The 23,423-nt window shown below is 41.8% G+C and overlaps 1 protein-coding gene across 3 annotated transcripts in view; it reads right to left on the reverse strand.

Annotated features, from left to right (window-relative positions):
• Positions 1-5,215: 5,215 nt before the first annotated feature.
• The window catches only part of FOXP1 (forkhead box P1), a 620,529-nt gene continuing 602,321 nt past the window's right edge, over positions 5,216-23,423 (reverse strand). For 2 of the 3 annotated variants that reach the window (XM_052637104.1, XM_052635792.1), the window contains exons 15-21: positions 22,706-22,907; positions 22,522-22,601; positions 21,821-21,922; positions 18,159-18,280; positions 16,351-16,420; positions 11,589-11,755; positions 5,216-6,205 (exon numbers count right to left, since the gene is read on the reverse strand). In XM_052637104.1, coding sequence (XP_052493064.1) covers positions 6,061-6,205; positions 11,589-11,755; positions 16,351-16,420; positions 18,159-18,280; positions 21,821-21,922; positions 22,522-22,601; positions 22,706-22,907 — 888 coding nt within the window. In that variant the 3' untranslated portion in view covers positions 5,216-6,060. The remainder of the gene's footprint in view (positions 6,206-11,588; positions 11,756-16,350; positions 16,421-18,158; positions 18,281-21,820; positions 21,923-22,521; positions 22,602-22,705; positions 22,908-23,423) is intronic. The other variant, XM_052636448.1, reaches the window with a different exon arrangement.

A 23,423-nucleotide genomic window follows, 5' to 3' on the forward strand; every position in this document is an offset into this window, starting at 1 on the left:
ATTACACTATGATTTCATCTTTTTTGGAGGGAAGGGAGAGTAAAACCTGTCAGGCAGCTGGTTAGTGTTGGTGTGAGATTGGTCTTCCTCAGAGTTTATTTAGGCTGTTGATATAAAAGTTCCCGTTTAAAAGAAGCACCAACAGTTTGGGTTTGCTGCCTAGTTTATCTGAATGGCAAGCCTGAAATAAAGATGTCAGAGAATGTTCCTGCATGAGAACAATTCCTGAAATACAAATAAAAATGTCATCTGCATCTAACCAGCAAAATCTTCACTAATGCAGGTCATACATACTTGGTTTGGGTCTTTCAGTTGACTCACAGTATGTGGACATATTTAATTTTACCAACTGCACATGCTTTAAGCAGTGTTTATGTTTAAGCCTGGTATTTAAAGGAATTTCAATTAACCCTAATTTATTAGTAGTAGTAGCTAGAATAAGAATTAAGGGTTCAAATGTTTCACTAATTATCAGACTAGTGGGCTTTTAGACAGTGGCATAACTGTTAATGAAAGGGGGCTACTACTTTGCAAAATATGTATGAAAAAAAAAGTTTTCCTAATAAGGTCTTTTCAAAACAATGCTGAGGAAGAACATTTACATCTTCTTCAGTGTCAGCTGGTCTTTGCCGAGTAACTGCAAGGTTAATTTTCAAGACGTCCACTAGCTTCTGTTATGTGCTCTGAATTATATACCTAAAGGTTGTATGTCATTGTAGTTTGGCCACTTGAAAGTGCTGCTTTTGATATACCAATTTAAATTTTTTTACTCAAAGAGAATGCCCAAATTAATTCATCCTTATATATGACAGAATAGTATTAGAGAGAAATAGCTAATTTTCCTAGCGATCTGAAATTCTTAAAAGACCTCAGAAATCAAGATGGTTTTTCTGGAAATATTCAGTTACGGGAGCTTTTACTATTTGGTTTCGGGAAGGCAGCTATGGACCAGACCATACTTTTAGATAGAATATTTTTATAAAATCATTTGTTCTAATCTCAGCATTTATCTTTATATGCAAAGAGATTTCTTGATGAGAATATTATAGACGGTGCATGTTTTTGACATTAGCATTTTATTTGGATGACTAATCTTGCAGATGTGAAATTTAAATGAATTATTCATGAAATTGCTTTCCTCTGAAATTTTAGTTTGCTCTTAATGCTAGTTATTCAATATTTTGTTTTTTTCTATATAAAATATGATGGAAAAAAAATCAGTGTGCTTCCTGGAGAGAAAAGGTAACCTCCCCTTTTCTGTGTTTTTTCCCCTCAATTCTCTAAGTGGAGACTTTTACTTTGAAATCCTGAGGGATGAGAGCTTCAGCCCTCTGTGATGATGAAAGCTTTTAGTTAAGATTGATTTTAATTCTGAGTTGGAAGCAGCTGGTGCTAAACTGAAGGCATATGCCAAACATACACTCTCAGCAGGTCAGAAGGGGAAAGAAACTTAGGCGGTGGCGACTTTTACTACCAGTGTGAACAACCAGCATTTTTATTGCATTTGAGAATGCGATCGTGTCAGTAATTAGTACTGACTATACAACATTTTTTTTTTATTGTCTGTATCCACAGACACGGAATGATGGAATTACAGTTGATGTCAAGGAATGAGTTCCTTTTATGCCTTATCAAAACAGAACAAAAAGAAAAAAATTCTTGTTACTGGCAGCACATCTCCATGGAGCACCATGCTCACAGTCCAGGCTGTACCATCTCCACGCAGGCTTCTGGGTAGCGCACGTCGCGAGAACTACACGGGGCCCACATAGATGCCTTTGGAATTGTTAAGTCTCATTCGCGGGAGAGAAAAGCCAAACCGACTCTCAGAAACATCTGGAATATCCAGAGGGTCTACCATTAAGCAAAAGGTCCCCCAAAGATTCAGAATCCTGACAAACATATTCTTCTTTGTACCCTTGGAAACGGAGATCAAGCTGGAATGTGGAAAGGAGAGGAAATCTTTTAACTTCTTTTTCCCCCATGATAAAATTGCTAATGACGGACATCGCATTTTGGGTGAAGAATCCAAGGTGTCTTTACCAGGTCTGATGGAATGCTGGGAATCAGGTCGGAGCCGTCCAAAGGTGGCGGGGCTGGCGGTCACTCTTCCCATTCATAAGCCTTGGTATTTCCTTTCACTGCTGGTACACTGCAGGCAGCGCTAACTTGTCTCACAAGGACAGACTCGGGACAATAGGGTGGATCCTCATTCCTGACGGTGCATCTGTCTGATGCGAGGGACTGTTCTCCCTAAGGTACGCTTTTCTTTGGAAAAAAAAAGTAACAAAATTGTCTGTACATCTTGGCACCTTGTAAAGTTTTCTTTTTTTTTTTTTTTATACAAAAAGTTCAATAGCTTTGACACTCTCATGATTAATCACTACTTCACTGATAAACTTTGAAAGTGTGACCCTGGAATTTCATCATGCAAAGTATTTACTGCAGCAGGAGAAAACACTTTTTAAAACAACATTTTTTTTTCTCTTTTCAAATGTATGAACTCATTTACGATAGCCAGGAGGGCAATGGTAGGATAAACACAAGGGATAAGAATGTATCAAAAAACAGATTAACACACACCCGTTCGCACACACACCAAAAAAACCTGTACAAGATGCTCTGATCAATGAGAACAGGGGAAAAAAAAAAATCTGTCAACTATGTTACAATTTAAAAGCCAAAAAAAAACCACAAAAAACAGTTTGGGAGTTTCTCCCTCCCACATGTCAGGAAATGTCATCCGATATTCTTAAAGCAAGAATAACTAAATAAAATACATGTGCAGCATATTCTGCAATTCCATTACATACAGTAGTTTTTTTCCAAAGCTTTTTTTTTTCCTTAAGTATTGTTAATATAAAGCAGTTGCACAAAAAGCAAAGGTGTTTTGACAAACAGGTGTATGCATTTATTCCTTTTTAGGAACATTATCTAAAAAAAGAACCACCCTCCGCCCTCCCCCAAAAAAGACAAAGAGTCACACAGACACATCGGGATATATGTACAACATAATAAACCCCATCCTAAAGAAGCAACTGGGATTACCCCCAAGGGATACAGAATCAGAATTGGAAAAATCAATCAGAGTGAAGTTTGCTTGCTGTAAAGCCTGAGATTCTTTTTTTTTTTTTCAGTTGGTTCTTCTGCAAGGCTGTGATACCTGCAAAGATATGTAAAATCTAATTTTTCTTTTTTTTTCTTTTTGCTACAGTCTTTAGACTAAGCATGCAAGACATACGACTAAGTGCAACTGAGTGAAATGTATTTTTTTTTAAATTTTAATCATTCCCTAAAGGTTTGAACTGAGGTATGCGTACTAACAGTTTCTCATGCTGTTAACTTTACTCATGTCTAGCTACACATGCTGAGAATGAACTAATCTACCAGATTTTTATCCTCTTTTGAATACCAAACTAACCAGCAACCACTCAGTTTAGAAGCACAGGGCCCCCTTCCCATGACCCTGTCTGGCTACTGCCTGCACATCATGACGCTGCCTGGAAAAGTTGGGGGAAAAAAAAAATGTAAGTCTCGAGTGACCACAGACTGCCCTTTTTAGAGAAAGCAGTGTGAAGCTTCAAAAGTAACTGCCAAAGAAGTTTTTCTACCAAGCTTGTGAGTGGACAGGAATGTTACTTTTTTTTTTTTTAATGAAAAATGCTGAGGCAAGCCTAATCTGAAAGGAAGGAAGGACAAAAAGAAAACCTTTCAAAAAATAAAACAAAAACCTTGAGGATATATATGACAAGAGAAACGAAAATGAACGCAGTGATCATAGCACAGTCCTTAAACAAAAGTGGCATACGATCTTTCTTTGAAAAGAAATGTCTTCTAGAAATACTATTACATGGTCTAGTTCAATTGTGGAAGCTTTTTTGTTCTCTCTGAATTTCACCTTCATTTTACCATAACTGTCTCCTGGACTGGACACCCCCTAAGTTTCATATGCCATACACTGTTTTTTTTTTCTTGGAAATGGTATACCCTTAATACTGTATCCTATTTCTCCCTTCAGTAGCCCCGTAATTTCTCTTTACAGGAATGAGTTTTGGTCTCTGTAGGAAAAAAAACAAACAACAAAAAATGACTTAAAAAAAAAAAAGTAACTACTTTGGTTCCATTACCTACTTGGTCTCCTAAATGTCCTCTATGATGAAGGAGCAGTTGTCTCAAGTTAGCAATAGCCTATATCTCATCAATTGCCTCTAAATTATTTTGCCTCCTTTGATCAACAAGAAGAGGATATTTGGCTTCATCAGATAAAGCATAAAAACAGAGAACATAATTTAACTTTGTGGAATATCTTTGGTAATTTTAGGGGAAAAAATGTACAAAGCATATAAATTAAGCTCTCCAAACGGCTCTCGAACTAAAACAAGAGCTACAGTCCTAGATAAATAAATGACAGGAAAGGGGGTGCAAGTGGAAGTGTTCAGGGGTTCCGAGGACTGAGGCTGTCCTGACCCATGAGGGTCACATCCTGCACATCCTGTTTGTTTCCCCAAGAGCCCAAGGCTGGGCTGAGCTCCCATCTACCTGATGTCTTGAGCTGTTGGCTTCCAAGACAGGACTGGTGGGGTGATGCCGCCTCACGGACTGCATTGCTGCACCAGGTCCGCACAGTGGAAATTAACTCCTCAGCTTCTGCTGAGCCCAGTCCTCATTAACTCACAGAACAAGTTCAAATTGAAATCTGATTTGCATTCAAACAGATGAATGCCACCAAGCAGGTCTGAATGGATGTTTCCATTGGGGGCCACCGGCACTTTCAGCAGAGTTGTTCCGGGAAGCCAGCTTTGGGGCCATTTTGCAAACAAAGCAACTCATGCTGGTTTTAACAACTGCGAGAGCCTGAGGCCCATCTCAACCAGGTCATCCCAGGGAGAGCCTTCTACAGCCACACTGTCAGTGTTTTTTTTTTTTTTTGGTTTTGGGGGAAGAGGGGCTGCTGCCTATGTCTCCTTGTGCTGGTAAATGCTGTGGCATTTATTAAGAATGATGGTAGGTACAATATTTAAACAAAAAAAAGGAAAATCTGAAACAACCCTCTTCCCACATTCCAATACTGCTTTGTGAAATGAATCTGCATGGTTCCTAGGGTGTCTCTAATTTTTTTTTTTTTTTTTTTCTGTCATTCATTCTCTTTCTGGCAGGAACTTCACATCTGGGTGAGAGGACCTTCACATGTAGAGTGCAGCATTTGGGACCTTTTTGCAAAAGACCAAAACGGAATGTTTTCTGACTTTTGAGAAAACAGTGGTGATGTCTGAAGGGAAATGGAATGAGTGACAGAAAACTACGAACGAGAAATGACATTCAGCTTTGTATAATAAAAACACCTATTAACATTCATCACAAGGTACAGAAAACTTGAAGCCTCCAAGAGGCCGCGGGCCCAAATGGAGGCCTGAGGTCAGAACTTAAAATGGTATAGGAGAAGCCAAAAAAAAAAAAAAAAGGCAATACATTAAAAAGTTTGGGATAATTATTTTTAAACCCTCCCCCCAATACACACACAAAGGCCTTCCCCATCCCAACTGGAAGCAAAAAAAAAAAAAAACAAACTGGAGTAAAGGCAGTGATAATCAACATGCAGTACTGTGCAAATAGGTCGTCCATTGGAGTCCTTAGATTCGGGCAGAGGCTTGGTCTGCAGCTCGGGCGCACGTGCTCGGTTGGGTGTCCTCGTTGTGCAACGTCGGCAGGACTGCAGTTCGCAAAGTCTGCTGCTAAAAGTGAATCAGTTTAGCGAATTTACAACACTGATGTTGACTGTTAAGAGAGGAAAATCCCCAGTACCAAACAAGTCCATCCAATGCACAGAGTACAAATTCCTTTTTTCAACAAAAAGTAGAAAAATCAAAAATACTCCCAAATGGGATTCTTGATGGCACTAAGAGTTAACACATTGCAGAGTTGTCAAAATGTAGTGAAAAATCCTCCAGACTGTACAACCGATGGAGAACGATTTCACTGCCAACTTTTGACATGTTTTGTTTTGTGTGTGTGTTTTTTCCCCCCAATCTTCACACTCTTGGGGTTGGCCTGCCCAGATGTTCACTCCATGTCCTCATTTACAGGTTCATCTTCATAATCTCTGTCATGGTCAAAATCTGGACTGTGGTTGGCTGTTGTCACTAAGGAAAGTGGCCCTTCAGCTTCCTCGGGGTCCAGAGGCTCTTCTTTGACGTGTACAGGATGCCTGGAAAAGCAAGAGAAGGTTCACTGAGGGGACTTCCCAACTCAAGGTAAGTTGGGTGTTCTGGGTAACACAGAAGCCACAGTCTAGGGCTGTGACGTTCTATACAGCAGCCACTAACCACGTGTGACTACGAAAACTAAGTTTAAAATTGTGCTTCTCAGTTGCACTGGCTACATTTTAAGTGCTATATTGGACTGCACGGAAGGGGAGATTCCCATCATCCCAGAAGGGTCTCTGGATGGAAGCATCAGTGGGTGTGTCCTCCATGGTGTTTCTTACAGTGTGACGTGCACACACATTAACATGGGCTTTGGTTAAAATGCAGCCTGAGACTTCCATCTCTGACCAGCTCTGCACTGATGCTGCTAGTCCAAGGACACACTTTGGGTAGCAGCTAACGGGCCCCGGAGTGGCCTCCTGCGTGGAGGAAAACAAACCTTGAAATAATCCCATGAACCAAGAACCCGTCACGCAAGGGTAGTTGTGGGGACCCAAAACTGGAGGCTGGGCAAATCGCGGCTCGATGTGTGTTCTGCTTTGCTAGTTAACATGCAGAACCTGTGAAAAAGCTCTCCGGAGACCAACCCCAAGCGAGGGTCTATCATTAATCAACTTCAAGCAAACACAGCAAAGACACACCATGATACATGCTGGAAACTCCAAATTAATGCATATTTTTACAAACTGTCAATAAGGCAAGAAAAGCCCTGCCAGGAAACACAAATGGAGAGGAAAAGGTGTGCTCAACACAACAATATGATAAGCAAGCAGAGCCCCGGTCAGAATAATAACGCTGTCAGCTGTAAACAAGACTAAACAAGAGGCCCGGCTGGTAGCGGCCACCGGGACGCGCTGGGCTCTGATGAGATCTGCCAACGCGCTCATTACCCCCCAGTGCACAGTTCACCCGAAGGGGCTGGCGAGGGACCACGCGAAACCACTCCGATAACAACTGAGAAATGTTGTTCTTAAATCATATTTACAACCGATCCTTTTGCAAATACAAATTACTTTCGGCTGTGGGGCTTTTGATATGTAAAAGAGCCATTCAAGTTATAAAACCCGGTTCCCATTCAAGTTTTAAAAGAAAAAAAAAAAAAGATCCCATTGCAGGGACAGGCTACCAATGGTGGATTTTTTTCATTCAACTTTATCAAGTATTAGTAATAAGAGGTAGTGCTGGGGACTGCTGCCTCCCTAAATAACTGATGTTGTATGCAAACCCTGAAGGCCACTTGAACCTTGAAAAACCAACAGAGGAGTGCTCCGGACTGCCCTTGCCACGGCGACCTCCAGAAGACCAACTGACTCTCAATTAGCGAAGCCTAGAGAGTTGTTTGGAGGTGGATGTCGGGATGAATAGCTTTTAAAAAAGAGCCCATATTCTTAAAATCTATGTGCAAAATGAAATATGCCCAGGTTGTATTAGAGTATGTTTCACTACTTTGGCTCCGTCTATTCTTAGTTTGTTAATGGTCCTGTTTGTTTGTTTTCAGGTCAAGATCCAGGACCAGATGCATAATTTGCAGAGTCCAGTGTGAAGTGAAAATGCATTTGAAAAATTCATTGAGACTTTCCAGATGGAAACAGCTGAGCATTAAAACTTTCAAGCGTGGGATCTTTGTGAGACTGTGTTCATCGCATGCCTGGGAAGTCAGCCCTGGTAGGCCCCTCCCCTGTATTCTTTCGGGAAGAATTGGGTGTGTGGATTTTTATTCCTTTTTTTAAAAAATCACCCATAAGCGCTAGTTAAGGGAGGATATTTTGTTTTGTCTATCCTCTCCCATTTGGGGTCATGTCTTCACATATTGCAAACATAGCAGGAATGTTATTTTGCTACCTTTACGGTTTTAATTTTTATGACTATATGAGCACCGTGCTGACTGACATGTGTACCACTTAATACTGGGCGTTTGGGACTGTCTTTTTCTCGCCTCTCTACCCTTCAACCCCGCTGTGCTCTTTGTTGTAATACAGTGACCACTTCTATCCATACTTGATTTACTGGCTTAGGATAAATGTCTGAGAATGAAATTGTTGGAGCAGAGGCTAAAACATCTTATGGTTCTTATGATTTATTGCAATGTTAATTTCCAGAGAAGCTCTATCAATTTAGACTCAACCTCATCAGCCCCAAGTGTTGCTTTTCAAATATGGTGTGTTGCTGAGCAGGTATAAGCAAAGTTCCAGTTACCTTCAACTGTGTTTCTCGGGTGACTGACAATGGTGAACGTCACTTTATGTTTGGGCTTCATATTAGCACTGTTGGAACTGTTACTTCACCCCCTCCCGTCCTCTGGTAGCATGGTTCTAGTAACAGTTTGGACAAGAGTGTTTTAGGGTTGTGTGCTGCCTGAACTGCGAGTCAGCTGTGTTTCCCATTTTCCTATTTTCATTTTTCTTCACAATACCAGATATATTCATCTTTTCAGGTTTATAAAGCTGAATCTGATGACAGAAATGATACAAGGCTATGGGTGGGAGGGGTGGGAGAGGTGGGAGACCCTAGGAACAACTGGAGAGTCTTAATGAAGTTCTTGCCTTATAATTTGAGACTTTGACAAATGTTAGGCTAGGCGAAAGAAAAAATCAGGTATGTGTCACTTCCCTGAACCCCAACAAGGCAGAGTTCACATGGGAGAGTATTTGGCTCCCCTCTGCAATCTGCAGGCAAACTTCAGTGAGATGATTTTCCATCCCAAAGACACAGGTGACGGCCCTGTGCACCCTGATTCAAACCCAGCACCTACTATTGAGTGGAGCCTCAGCAAAGGTGAACTGATCAGATCTACCACGTGACAAGCTGCCAACACAACCAGGTGAGATATTAAGGCTTCTTAGAACTCCAGGGAAATGAGATCCAACTTCACGACATTCCGTGAAACCAGCAGACCCCTCGCTGAGTGGGCAAGTAGCGTTTTAGAGAATGGGAAAGAATGGCTTTCCATGCAAGATCCATTTCAGGTAAGCTGCAAACTCCTTCAGACCCTCTGCTTCATGGTCACCCCCCCTGCATCCTGGGAAACGGAGACAGGCGTGGCGCCTTCCACGCTCACTGGCCACCTCCTCCCTTCTCTCTGGCTTCCGCTCCTGAAAGGGCTTCCAGGGAATAACTGTGCCAAACCCCCACATTTTCCTTCTTAGGTCTAACTGCTTTCTTTCACCACTGTGGGAACAGCAGAGTTTTGAAAGCGAGCTGACTGCTGTCTAAACGCACGATGTTCAGAGGGTATGGGGACAGCATGGAGTACGTGCTTTGTACGATAGCTCCTTTAGCTCCTCCCAGGACGAATGGATAATACTCCAAAGCCATACTTATGGACTACTTGGTAGTGTTCCAAAAGAGAAAAAAATGTAGTGGCATTTGCGTGCCACAGGGAAGGTAAGAGAGAATTCTGTGTCAACACTACGTAGCAGGTGGGCCGTTACTAACAGGGCCCTTTAAGCCTCGCTGTAAAGTTTATGGTTTGAGTTATTCCAGTGGAATAGAAAGGTTAGGAGACAATCTGCGTCATAGCAGGTAATGCATGTTGGATAAGAACTAAAACTCCATCATCATAGAATCTGCTTAATGGAAATGTGAGATGAAAAAGGGTAACCATCTCCAGCACCAAGAGTAGGCATAGGAAATGGGCTGATGACATATAATTCTTTTTAGCAAAATAATCTATTGTACTGTACACTATGAGATTTAAGCAACAAACAGTATGCTTTTTGACATCTTTATACAGGGTTTAAAAAAAAAAACAAAACCATCCATCAATAAAATCTTCACTTTGTTAAAAATTAAACTGACAGCTGTAAAACAAGACTTCTGTTATATTGGGGTTAACTCAAAGTTTCCATAAATTATAGTAACTACCTCATACAGCAAAATTAGCATCACTCAAAACTGCTGTGTGAATTTTTATCCAAATATCTTTCCTTTATTTTTTTTAGTCATTTTTTTTTTCTTACTATAAACACAGGAACGAAACCTTGGGAGTTCTGTGGATACTATGAAAAACTCTCTCTTTCACTCAGTAGTTTCAGACGTTTTTGCTCCACAGTATTTCCTGAAGTAGCATACATAACAATTTATATTTGCTCTGAACTTCCTTAATATCTTAGTAAATACTCCTGTCATGACAATGATTTAAAGATGAATGCGGGTGTGATAATAAAGTCAGAAACACCAGGTTGCTGGAGGAAGCATGATATATGGCAGTGGCAGCGTGAGAGATAAACACGTTCTTAAAATGTTGTGGAGTAAATGCTAAGGGACTGTTGTTATGAATTTAAAAAGACTATTTTCATCTTTAAAGATCCTTTTCAAAGCACTTTGGGCATGAAATTCAAATGCTAAATAATCAAATTTCAGATTCCTCCAAAGCCACCAATTACCCACACTGGCAGACAGCATTTTGCCTTTGTTGTTAGATGCCAATTCATTCTGTTGCTAATTGCTACAGGTCATATTTTCCATTCTGATCACTCAAATGCTCTTAAACTAAGATGTTGGTCAGTAATTCAGAAGCATTGTGTAGACAAGGGGTCTATTTCTAGGAGCTGACAGCATGGTAAACACTGCATTGGTTTACTCCTTTAAAGCAGGCATTGGTTTTACAGACACTCGCTAAAAGGGAGAAGCTGTCATTCTAGAGCATCCCTGGTGAATCCGACGTGGGAAATTGGGGTTTCTTTTCTCTTTGAAACTCTTCTTGCGAGAGAGGGAGTGGTGTCACCCTGCCTGCCTCCCATTGCCCACCCCCAGGGGCCTCACACACACGCCGGACAGACAGCCCTCACCCAGCACTCTGCATGGTTCTGGGCGTGCTCATTATACTGCCGTCTGCTGCTATAATGCCCCTATTAATTTTCCTTTTGATATTTTAAGAGCAATCTATAAATCATGCCGTCTTTCCTTCGTGCCATCATTAATGCTTGGTAATAGCGCTTCAGCGCGGCGTGCTCGGCTCACCATTATCCCACCACCAAGTAAACAAGCATCCTTTCCCGCCCTGCTGGGTTCAGCATGCTGGCATGTTGAGCAGACAGTGAACTGTGTCACAGGATGCATACTGCTTCTACGAGGAAAAGGTAAGGTGGCTGAAGTAACGGCCTGAGCTGACTGAGCAAGGGCAAAAAGCACAGGCATCATCCCCTTTGTGGCTCTGGGCATTTGTGGGGCTGCAGGAAGCCTACTATGCTTATGAGTCGGGTATAAGTAAGTGGTCCTTTGAGCTGCGAACCAAGCTGAACATTTCTGGAAGCACCCACTTCTCCCTGGGTTCTAGGAAGTCAGAAATGACAGAAAAGGTGTTGACGGCAGTCAGAGCAGGGCTCCTGTGACAGAAAACCAGGGGGAGCCGACGGCGGAGGTGCTGCGGGGGCCAGTACTCACACAGCTTGCAGAGGGGATCTGCCCGGACTGCTGTCGCTCTCGTTGCTGTTGGTGTGCTCCATTGCCCCGTTCAGCTCTTCCCGGATCGCGCTGGCCAGGTTGCCCAGAGTGGGGTTTCCCATGGAAGCGGTAGTGTATAGAGGTATACTGTTCTCAGCCATCGAAGCCTGCCATCAACCCAAAGAAAATGTATGAAGACACAGGGCGTACAGACAGGGAGGCTATCAATTACAGGTGGATTCGATGGTCTTCAGTTTAATTTCATTCTGGTATAGTTGGCAAAGACAAGTTTCTAATAGGTCTAGAAGGGCTGTGCTTTAAGAGGCAAGCTGATGATGACACGTGTCCCAAGCTGGGTTCCACAGAGCTATAGCTGGAGGGACCGAGGCGCCTGTGGAGTGGAGGCACAAGCTTTAGACAAGGCTATCTCATAACGAGTTTTCTGTCTGAAGCCTTTTTTCAAGAGGAACTGAATATTTCCAGATCACAGGGAAATGTAATGGAATTTTCATTTCTTTATCCACTTCGATGACTCCACTATTGGATATTAAAGATTTGATCAGATTATTCTGGCTGCAGAGCCCAAACTTATGAGAACTTCCATAAACATTTACGTCTCAGATCCTATAGAAAAGGAAGAGATTATGGAATTGGAATCAATTTTTATCTCCCCTCCCCATCATTTCTGTTTTAATGATTTTTGAATCTTTTTAGTGTAGTCTGAGATAACTGGTTGAAGGTAACTCTATGCAATCTTTCAGGTTCCAACCAATCATCTGGAATTTGAGGACCGGAGAAAAAAGAAATCTCTGGCAAAAGGAAGCTGTAAATCGTATTTCTTTGGGGGTACGTAAGTACATCCATATCGAAGGTGACAAAGTCACTCTAAGTTGAGTGTCAGCGAAAAAGTGTGGAAATGGAGAGAAAAAGAAAGATATCCTAAACCCGATGGTTGGATATACTGTTCATTTCCTATCTTACTGCACTTGAATAAAACGACCACCCAGTCTGAGATGCAGACAACAATCAGACCTCTCACTGGGCTACAGTGTCCATACTCTGTCATTTGGGTCATGATTCTGACCTAGCAACTGTGCATTTTATTAAAGAGGACAGCCTTGCAAAAACTGGCAGCTGTAATGAGACCAAGATTTATCAAACTCGTTCTCTTGCAGACTACACTCGGCCTGGCACGACTGAGTGACTTCCCTTTCACTTTTCACTTTCATGCATTGGAGAAATGGCAACCCACTCCAGTGTTCTTGCCTGGAGAATCCCAGGGACGAGGGAGCCTGGTGGGCTGCTGTCTATGGGGTCACACAGAGTCGGACACGACTGAAGCGACTTAGCAGCAGCAGCAGCAGGAGTAAAAGTACAATCACAAGACAATCTGGTGCAGTGACTCCAACTGGCCAGTGATACAAGAGTCCAGATGATTCTAGAAACCCTGGCTCTAGAGACCAAGTAGAAGCCAGAAGTGAGAGAACAGGTGCAGAGCTGGGCTGCAGGGAATCTGCGTGTTAAGACAATCACAGTCTCGCTTGCTGTACAAGGTCCAAAGCCAGAAACGCCTTCGAGATTTAAGCCCAGGGACGGATGACCTGCCCACACCTAACCCAGCACTGGCTACGGGATGACTTCAAAGCCAGGCCCACTGCAAGCCCACAGCTTTTCCTTCCCTCCACTTCTGAATTTATGTAACTGCCTTCTTCTAAAAAGTGGGGGGGGGAAATCCCATTTTCATTCCCAAATGTGGTGAACTCATCTTGACGAACAGCACATCTGAACGTTCCTCACTCTCCTACTGTTTGTCAAATAATTTGCATCAAGTACTTTTTTCAACAGATCTCTTGTAATTGCAATAAAACATTGTTTCTTTTTTTGGCAGAGTGAAAAGTCAGACCCGTTGCCTGATCCGCCCCACACCAAACTGCAGCTAGACACACACACTGGCCCTATTTCTCCTTGACATGGAAGTTCTGCTGGGACCATCAGTGAGTCTCTTTCACTTTTACAGTCAGAAGGTGGCAAGAGTGGGGCCAAGCTCTAGCTTGGTGTTTTTTTTCCTTGCAGCTTCTCCAGTCAAAGATGGAGACGTACATACAACACTAACGTGTCCCCAAGAATGTATGCTTTGGGATGAGCTGGCCATCCTATGGACAGGGCAACCTTTTCGGGGTGATTCATTTTCTGTGGCTCTCAGTGTGTTCTGGGTCAAGGCCAATTCCGATGGGAACTGGATCATAAAACACAGCTGACACTGGTGAAAGGCATCCAAAGGTAAGCACTTACACCAATCCTTGATTCTCAGACAAAAAAAAGAAAACCAGTGTGCTCCTCTTAAAAAAACGATGACGTGGGCTGCAATGAGAAACCCAGTCGCTCCTACACAAGACAGCTTCTTGGACATTCTCTGCATGAGTGACCAAAGCCACCTACCCGAGCTTAGAAAACTTTCCACCAACAGCTTAGGTCTAACCTAGTGGCTCCTTTTGTACTTGATGTCTCTTTTGGAGCAAGGGGTTACAGATTTTACAAAGGACTGGTCCAATGCAGAGTACGTGGTTTCACATCACACTGGCCTCTCTACCCCCCAAATCGAAGGTGCTTAAGTCCTGTCCCTCCTGGAGCCTTAACTGCTCTGAGATCCCAGCGGGGAGAGGCAGTCTATAAATATGAAGCTTTACGGTTACCCTTAGTTACTTCACTTTTTCAGAGCATAATGCAATCTGTCCCAAGTCCAATGTTTTATTTCTGTAGTGGATTCTGCTGTCCTATTTTATATATTGTATATCACGCGTTATGTTGCTCTAGTAATCTTTTGAAGATGTTGTTCCACTATTATTTTTACTTGCCTTGAAAAAATGGAAGTGGGCAGGAAGGGAAGGCCTGCTGGTGGTCTCTTTATTTAAGGTGCATGGTGGAAAGTTGTCTGAGAGGACTGTCTACTGACCAAGGACCCAAACTCCTGGAGGAGAGGGAGAAGATCCGTTCCTCAAATCATGACTTGAGACACAGGTATTCACCTCACCTCAGGATAGATACAAAGGATTCTCGGAAAAATGGTGGGAGAGTTTGGGGCTATCACTGAAAGTAAGAAAGGGTACAGGGGCCAAAGGTAAATGTAGAAGTAACGTGTGAGCAGTTCTGTAAAGAGAAAGCATCCTAGTGGAAATCAGTCACTAAGGTAAGAGAATCCAGAGGCTGGAGGACCACTGCTGCTGGTGGGCTGTGTGTTTTTTTTTTTTTTTTTGCCTGGCAGCCTCATGAATGTCAAATGTGCTTGTAATCTGAATACCATTCCAGATAGAGCAGCCTTTAAATTCACACTTCATAAGACTCCAGGGAAAATAAGCTACTAATGAATGGTATTTACAGTGGCGGCATCTAAGCGTGCCTTCATTTGCTTTTCTAAAGTTACTGTGTAAACTACAAGTAATTAAAAGAAACACAGAAAGTAGTTCCTCCTATTAAATTTGGTTTGGGGTGTGTGTGTGTCTGTGTGTGTGTGTGTGTGTGTATATATATAAAATTACTGAAAAGCTAAGCTGAGTGAATTTGCCTCTGAACTCAAAAGTGTGTTAAGGCTGTGTATGGCTCCATCCTCGGAAGCCGGAAGCTTTCGCTGAGTGAGTAAACTGGGAAAATGGTTCTCTAGGACGCAGGGCAGGTGCTCAGTGAGAACAGGAAGATTATTCTATCACCTCTTTACCCAACTCTGTTCCCCTTAATGCCGAGTGTCTCCACTGTGTTTTCATCACTATCATCCCCTTAAGGAGCCTTTTTAAGACGTCTGCTTCTGTTTGTGCCCCTCCCTCGGGAAATTTTAATTTTGGCCCGTTGAATGGGCACAAGACTTCGTCACATCTGTATCAAGAACGCCGGCTGCGAAGGTCCACAAGACCCTGTCCACCTATGAACTCCAGAGGACGGCCCTGCCCAGGTGAGTTCAGTGTCGTGTACTCCAGTCCTCTCTCGATTTGGCTGTGACTTGATTGTTTGGTAACTGAGATGTGCAATAATTAGAAGGCTTGACAGACGCCAGGGCTGCCCTGGTAACTCACATCGGGGAGGTTACCTCCCTCCTGCTCAAACCCCGTGTCTTCACCCTCCTCCCCCCGCACCACCCCCCCCACCACCGCTGGTAACACCGGTTACATAAGGACGGCTTGGTTTGTCAGTAGGAGCAAACATCCTGCAAGCTTCTTATGTAACCTTGAGCAATCTGCTGGAAACCTAGAGTCTAACTCTATGGCTTGAACAAAAACAGTTTACTTTTACCCAGCGAACCAGACCCAGCCTCCTCCCTCCCCAGTGAAAAGATGCTAAAATAGACTTTAAAAGAAGGAGAAGGAATAAGAAAGCTCTGCTTTCTCTTTAAACCGGTGAACAATAGAAGGTCATGTGATACAGTAGCCTATCATCCAGCACATTAATAGCTGTGCTAGAGTAATTACACTTGTGGTATTTTTGCCTCAAGTGAAATTCTGAAATAAGAGGATGGAAATTATGATACTGCTGATAAATATTAATAAGTGAACTTTTAATTTTTTTGCCACAATATTCAAAATGCTAAGCATCCTGCTAATGCTGAAGCAGCCCGATGTGTTTGCCTCCAGGGAGTACGATGCTTTGTGCACTTAAGAAAAAAGTTTAACGGAATTAAAATTTAATATCTAATTAGAGCGAGGCTAATATATTTTGAAATGAGTGGGGGAGACATGTCCCTCTGCCACAGAGTCGGGGCAGCCGTTCATCTTACCTGTAAAGCTGCATTGAGAGGTGTACAGTAGGCGTGGCTGGTCTGCATGTTTTTAATAAGGGAAGGGTTACTGTGTAAGAGAAAGATAAAAACTCAAAGTTAAACACAATCACCCCCCGAGTTCTTTGCTAAGTCTTAAGCTTGCTGGTATCCTTCCAAATCAGAAATGTCTCCCAGTCCCCAACCCAAAGGAAAGTCGGGTTTCTCCCTAGCCCCTGGCTTCACCGGGGGCTGGTCTATGTGAACACCTCTGAGCTGGATAGACATTGCTGTTCAAGCAAATTGGGGATAAAACTGTGGACTATGTAATAATAACCTTGGGCACTTCCTCCGTGGATGAATCTTTTGTCAATTTGGAGCAGCCGCTCCTGACTCTAGCAGGAAGGCTGATGCTCTGGGATGTCAGTGAGCTGACGGCAAGGTCTCCTGGGAGCAGGCGGGAGGAATCCTGGCTCTTAAGCTTCTTCAGGATTTGAGTTCTAGAACAAATGCTAGAGGAATGGCAGGGTAGCTCTGAAGAAAAAGTCTTCAAGGCTCATTTACTGCCAAAAAGGAGAGAGGGGGTACTCCAGGGAGGGTTGGTCAGCCAAGGCTGGTTCAAGTCTCTCTGGCACAGCCAAATTTGTGAGGATAAAAGAATAATTTGATGCTGTGTCCATTTACTGATCAAATGATGACAAGATACTGTTCTAAGAACATCTCTAGACAGGAAGGATAAAAATACTTAAAAAAATCACATGTGAGGATATGGTCAGAAAGGTAGGGGTGGCTTTCGGGAGGAAATTACCTACATTGATCAATGATCCTTAAAGGAAGTAGATGGATTGTTAACTAATTTCCTTCCTATGCTTGGAGTACTTTTATCATTCATTTTACTACATTTATATTGTTATACTGAGTGAGCCAATAAAAAGAAATTTACCCCAGTAAATGCACATTTTAACTCTAAAGAAGAGTTTCCTCTTCACTTGGAGGAATTAGGGGTCACGCAAAAGCACTGAGTTATAGGGGTCCCCGTAAAGCTGCTGAATCAAAAGACAACCGGTATTTGCATTAAAGACGTCAAAAAAGCATTATTCAGGGCGCTGGTGTTCCAAGGGAAACGAGAGAAATACATGTACAAATCACACAATTTAGTTCCGTTGCAGAAAGCCGTGGCACTGCTACGTGGTGAAATGCAAAACTATTATGGGATGAGTCAACCATGCAAAGCCAAAGCAACAGCAGAAACAAAAAACAAAAGCAAGTAAAGGCTCTTACTGTGCGACAAGCTCGTCAAAGTTTTCATCGGGGCAGTATTTGCGAGGACGGCCTCGTTGAATATGGCGGCCACGTTTAAACTCTTCATCATCAACTGTCCAAAAGGACCCAAACTCATCCTCTACTCTGATAAAGCACTTATGCAGTGAGAGGTTGGTGCGAATGGCACCCTGGGATAGGAGCAGCAGCAAAGGAGATGAAGTGGCAACAAAAGGAGAGAGGCAGGGTTGGGGGCAGAACAGACATCCAATACAGGGAACAGGAGAAAGAAAATAAAATGCAATAAGCATAAGCCAATGGTTTGTGAGGGTTAATATGCATTGCCACCTAAAAGCTACTAGCATGTGATGCAACAAAGACCAGCAAGCAGGGCAAGGGGACTGGCGGGTATACAAAACGGGAGGGATGAAATGCTTTTTTGCTTCCCTTCACTGAGACAACGTGAAACCAGGTGTCTGGTCTAACACCATCTAGCAGCCAAAGCCTCTACGTGACACTGGTTAGCGCAATCCCAGCCAGGCTAAGAGGTTCAAACGTGGCGGACGTACCCACTGATCTTTTGTGGCCTTCGCTTTTGGAACTCTACTTCGTCCACTGTCCATACTGCCCCTTTAACGTTTTCTACTCGCACAAAACACTTGTGGAGACTAAGATTATGACGCACTGCATTCTGCAGCAAGTATAAAAGAGAGAACATTGTCCATAAGAAAAAGACTCCAAAAACAGCAGTAAATTCAGCCTAACAGCCCACGGTTGTAAACCCATCCCCAAGAGCTACAGTTCCCACCCCTAGGAGGACCCTCCTGTGGTGAAGGGCGCCTCTTCCAAAAAAGAAAAATCAAAATCCAAAATGATGAGTTAACTGTACTTCGGCATTTTCACCTAATCTCTGGTCATAGTTAACCCGAAGTATTTTTTAATATGTGTATTAGCCCCCAAACAGGTTTCACAGCCAAAATATAAAAGTAATGTTAATGACTTCAAAATCAGGAAACAAGTAAAGCATAAAACAGTCCCTTTTAAACCCACTCGTCTCTCATACTAAAATATTAGCTCCCAAATATGTTTCAAAGCCAAAATAGAAAAGTAATGTTAATATGACTTTAAAATCAGCAAACAAGCTTAAAACTGTCACCTTTGAACTCACTGTCTCTCATACAAAAATGGTTTAAGTCATTTTGCTGCTGCTTTTTTATTCTTTGAAGTTTTGGCTTTAACACCTTTGACCCATTTTCTCAGATTTATTCAGAAGAAATGGACATTGGCTGTTTACCACTGAGAGCACCGCCTCCTGCATGACAGGATCAGAGGGTGACATGACCCTCACTGGATTAGTGTCCATTATCAAGCTATGCCTTACCTTCCCAAACATATAAAAGCTGGCCCTTACCAGGGGTAAGTGCTTTAATTAACAGAGAAAATGCCAAAGGGAACCATGAGTAGAACTCTCAATGGCAAAGCGAGAATGCTTTACTATTTGATGGCTTCTATTTACATATAACTTTCTTAGGGTAAGAAGTAAATTCTGGTCACTCCTAAACTGAAACCCTTGACATCTGTAACCTACCAAAGGAGGAGCTCAACTGAAGGGTGAAGAGTTTTTAACATTTCACCTTTCCTGAGTTTCAGGAAATTCCACAGCCCTCACCAGGTAAAGTAACAAGCACCGCTTTACTTCTTCAGTTCTCCTGGTTGAACTTATTGACCCTTCAAACTGGACATGAGGGTATTTCAGAGAGACCCATGTCATTTACTCCCAATTTTCTTCTTACAGGGAATAAGGTGACAACGGGGCATAAGAAGACGATACCAATACCACACCTCACAGCCCTCGTAAGTCCTTCACTTTATTTCAGCAACACTGCTATTGCTCAAACATTCTGTGTTCCTTCCCTTCATCATTTCCTCTCTCCCTGATCCTTTCCAGGGGCAGAGCTGGATCTGTTCTTTGAGAGGTGTTTCCATTTTTGGATAATCACCACTGGTGACTCTGTGAGGAGTCATGCTCAAGAAGGGTGATTTTTCTGGTCTGATTTAGAAGGTAATGAGATAAATTTTATCACACGGCATGATGAACTGCTCACAGGAAGAAGCCATAGGATAAATACCCAAGGAATTTGTGAGCAATACCAGCATAATTGGGTGGGTTCAAGACCTCCAAGTGACTATGAAAGGATACCCCTGATTCAAACAGGTTTGATAGGTTTCTACCAAACAACAATCTCTGGAAAATGTTTGGCATTATACTTGGTAGGACAAATTTCTCTACATATAAATGAGTCTTTAAAAAGCATTTTCTTTTTTATGTTGCACAAAGGCAGAGATAACAGTAGACCCTTAGCATTCTTTATCTCCTAAAACAACACTGAAGTGCTTGAAATAAACCCAAGTTTCTTACCAAAAAAAAAAATCCAGAGTACATGTACCCAGAGGACGCCTAACTGGGAGCAGAAAGCAGTATTTCTCCTCATCCTATCTACTGTTTTACAGTAAGTATCAAGATGTACAAACTGGAAAAGCCGTGTCTGAAAAACAGGACTGCTCTATAACTGTCTATATTGTACAGCCATGTAAATTAAGATGTTAGGTCAAAACTTAAGTTTCTGCTTTTGAAGACTGTACATCCAAGCACAAGCAACTGGAAATAGAGAATTTCCCCGAAAAGGTGAGTGAGCTCTTCCCGGTCATCATTTTACCTGGCATTTTATCTTTTGTGTAAGACTGCAGCACACAAATAGGACATGGAGACAAAAGTGTATGTATTTATGAATCATTAAATACTTCACCTAGGACTGTTTATATGAATGGCACTTTTTCTGGCACTTTACAGAAATGAAAAAGTTAAATCTGAAGATTTGAGCCTAAATATCACATTCGACACTGGTAATTATTTTAAAATCTGATTATTTGCTATTTATAAAAGGTAATTAGAAGAAAATGTCTGCTTCATGTTTCCTAAATTCTGAAAAGCATTCATAGCTGAAGATTATTTTGTATTTTCTCTTCCTTAGGGCAGGCTGAGGAAGAGAAAGGAATATTTTGAACCAAGTTCCTTCAGTGCCCATGTGTCTTAATAGAAAAAAGGTACATTGGGTCATTATTCATAACTGTAAGTGTGAAGAATTAATTCTATGGTTATATTCATTTTGTTTTAAAAATGCTAATTTATGACAAATGTAGTAGAGGAAATGTATTTTCCATGTTTGATTTCCTCCCATATAAAGTTAACAAGTAGCAAGGAAAACTTCTAGTTCAAGCAAAGCATGTTTTATTTGCACCCTATAATAAACCCATATCATCTTTATAATAAAACCATGTAAAATATTTGCATTTTAAATATTTCTAAATGTCTTAGAATTGGGGGATTATAACAATTCTAAATATTAAATATGCAAAAATAATTAATCTCCAATAGTACCTGCCCCTTTTTCTATAGCAAAAATATTACTAAAACAGAAATTATAGTGAGGAAATCCAAAAATTGCTGAGAGCTTAATCTAATACAATGCAATCAATGCTAACATAATCTATACACTAACTGTGGAACTTGGATTGAGGACTGTTGTGTGGTCACAAGTCTTGCTGGGGGCATCCCACTTGGAGCTATGGATGACTTGTCTAGAGCAAATGGTATCAGTCAAGTCATATATTTCATAATTACTTTTCTTCCCCACAGTTATATGAATATCTGAGTCTCTTCACTTAAAAAAAAAACCAACATATATATATATACACACACACCCTATATATACATATATATATATATAGGGTTCTCCTGTAGTAACTTCCATATACTCCGCTAGTGTTTGGAGTATACAGCCTTCTCCATTTATCTCACATTTACCTGATCATTTTTCCACGTTACTAATGGCTAACGAAAAAAGTTATCTATGCAGTCTCTGCAGAAATAAATACTGATGCTAGCTAAAGACCTCAAGGCATGAGGTTTGTGTACACAAGACAACTTCCTTCACATTCCAACCAGAGAGAGACAGACAAATTTGGTCCATCTGATGCAAAAGTAAGGGAGTCTTCCATCCTAGCATTTTTAACGCCACAGTAATTATTTTCTCAATCAAATATTCCTACAAATTAGACTCTCTGAATGTATCAAAACAATACTATTGTAACTTACAAGACGTTACCAACAACAAATTCTCCCCTGTAAATGGCAAGATCCAAGACTAAACAGACCTGCAACAAAGCTTACCTTCCACGTGGCAGCATTACGTCGGAAGTAAGCAAACATTCGTGTGAACCAGTTATAGATTTCATTTAGTGTTAGCTGCTTTTCTGGAGATTCGAGAATGGCCTGTGAAGCGAAAGTAACAGAAAAAGATAATTTATGACCAAATCAGCACAACTGTCATTATACAATTTTTGGAAAATAGGAGACAATTGTGATGCCAAGCTAAAGGCTGAGAAAGGTTTCACGAAATGATCTAAGATGAATGGTTCTATTTACCAGTTCAATAGCAAAACTCAAAATGGAATTATCCAATTGTTTTGAGTTTTTATTTCTGTTTCCGTACAGAAATATTAATTTATTAGTCATTCATAAAGCTGAATCAAAGAGAAATGCAAAACATTTCACTAGCTGATTAAAGCTCAGTAATTATTTAGAGCTCAGATTAATTCTAGGGATCAGAGATTACTGTAGCTTGTGATAATTGACTTGCCATCTTTAAACAGGCTCATTTTCACTGTTGTGTGAAATGAATTTCCTAATAATCACATCGTATTGTAATACTTAATCAAAAGCAATTATATTATATATTGCAGTTTTAAAAAACCTTATAGAAAAGGTTTTAGCATGCTTGCATACTAAACGGTTTTAAATCTACTTCATCAATATATCCCTGTACACATATACCTTCTGATGCAATTTCACAAACTGCATTGTTTACTTACCTGCCTAATTAAAGATGCATATGTAAATGGTGGTCTAACTTCTGCGTTCTTATAAAATTCTTGGTTCTGCGCAATATCTGCTAAATAAGAATCATTGTCCTATTAATTATCACTTTTTACAAACAGGCTGGTCGACAAGCACTGCTGATTACAACTCTACGTGAGGCAAAAATAGAGGATCTACCTGAAGAGATGGGCACGTTGTATTTGTCTGAGTACCGCCTGCGGATGGGGCCCACCGTGTGCATGCTGGTGGTGGTGATGACGGAGGGGCCTTGGGTGACGGGAGTGATGGGGGCAGTGGGGGTCGTAGGAGTATGAGGTAAGCTCTGTGGAGAAGCCTCTGACGCAGACTTGGAGAGGGTGACACTGGATACCAGATTCAGCTGTGAGGAAAGGAAGAATGCTTAGAAGAGCCACCGAGAACGCACCGAGATCCAGCGGGAAAGACACGGGGAGGCCTGGCCAGAGTTAAGCCTCTAAGTAGATGTTTATCACCAGCTGAAACAGGAGGGGACTTCCCATGTAAAAGCTGTTTATTAAAATTTCTAGCATCCTTTCCTATGATTCTTTTCATTGCAGTTGATTTATAGGTACACAGCTAAGTGATTTGGAGAAGGCAACGGCACCCCACTCCAGTACTCTTGCCTGGAAAATGCCATGGACGGAGGAGCCTGGTAAGCTGCAGTCCATGGGGTCGCTGAGGGTCAGACACGACTGAGCGACTTCCCTTTCACTTTTCGCTTTCATGCATTGGAGAAGGAAATGGCAACCCACTCCAGTGTTCTTGCCTGGAGAATCCCAGGGACGGGGGAGCCTGGTGGGCTGCCGTCTATGGGATCGCACAGAGTCGGACACAACTGAAGCGACTTAGCAGCAGTAGCAGCTAAGTGATTCAGATC

The sequence above is a fragment of the Budorcas taxicolor genome, chromosome 1 (assembly GCF_023091745.1).
Source record: "Budorcas taxicolor isolate Tak-1 chromosome 1, Takin1.1, whole genome shotgun sequence".
NCBI lineage: Eukaryota > Metazoa > Chordata > Mammalia > Artiodactyla > Bovidae > Budorcas > Budorcas taxicolor.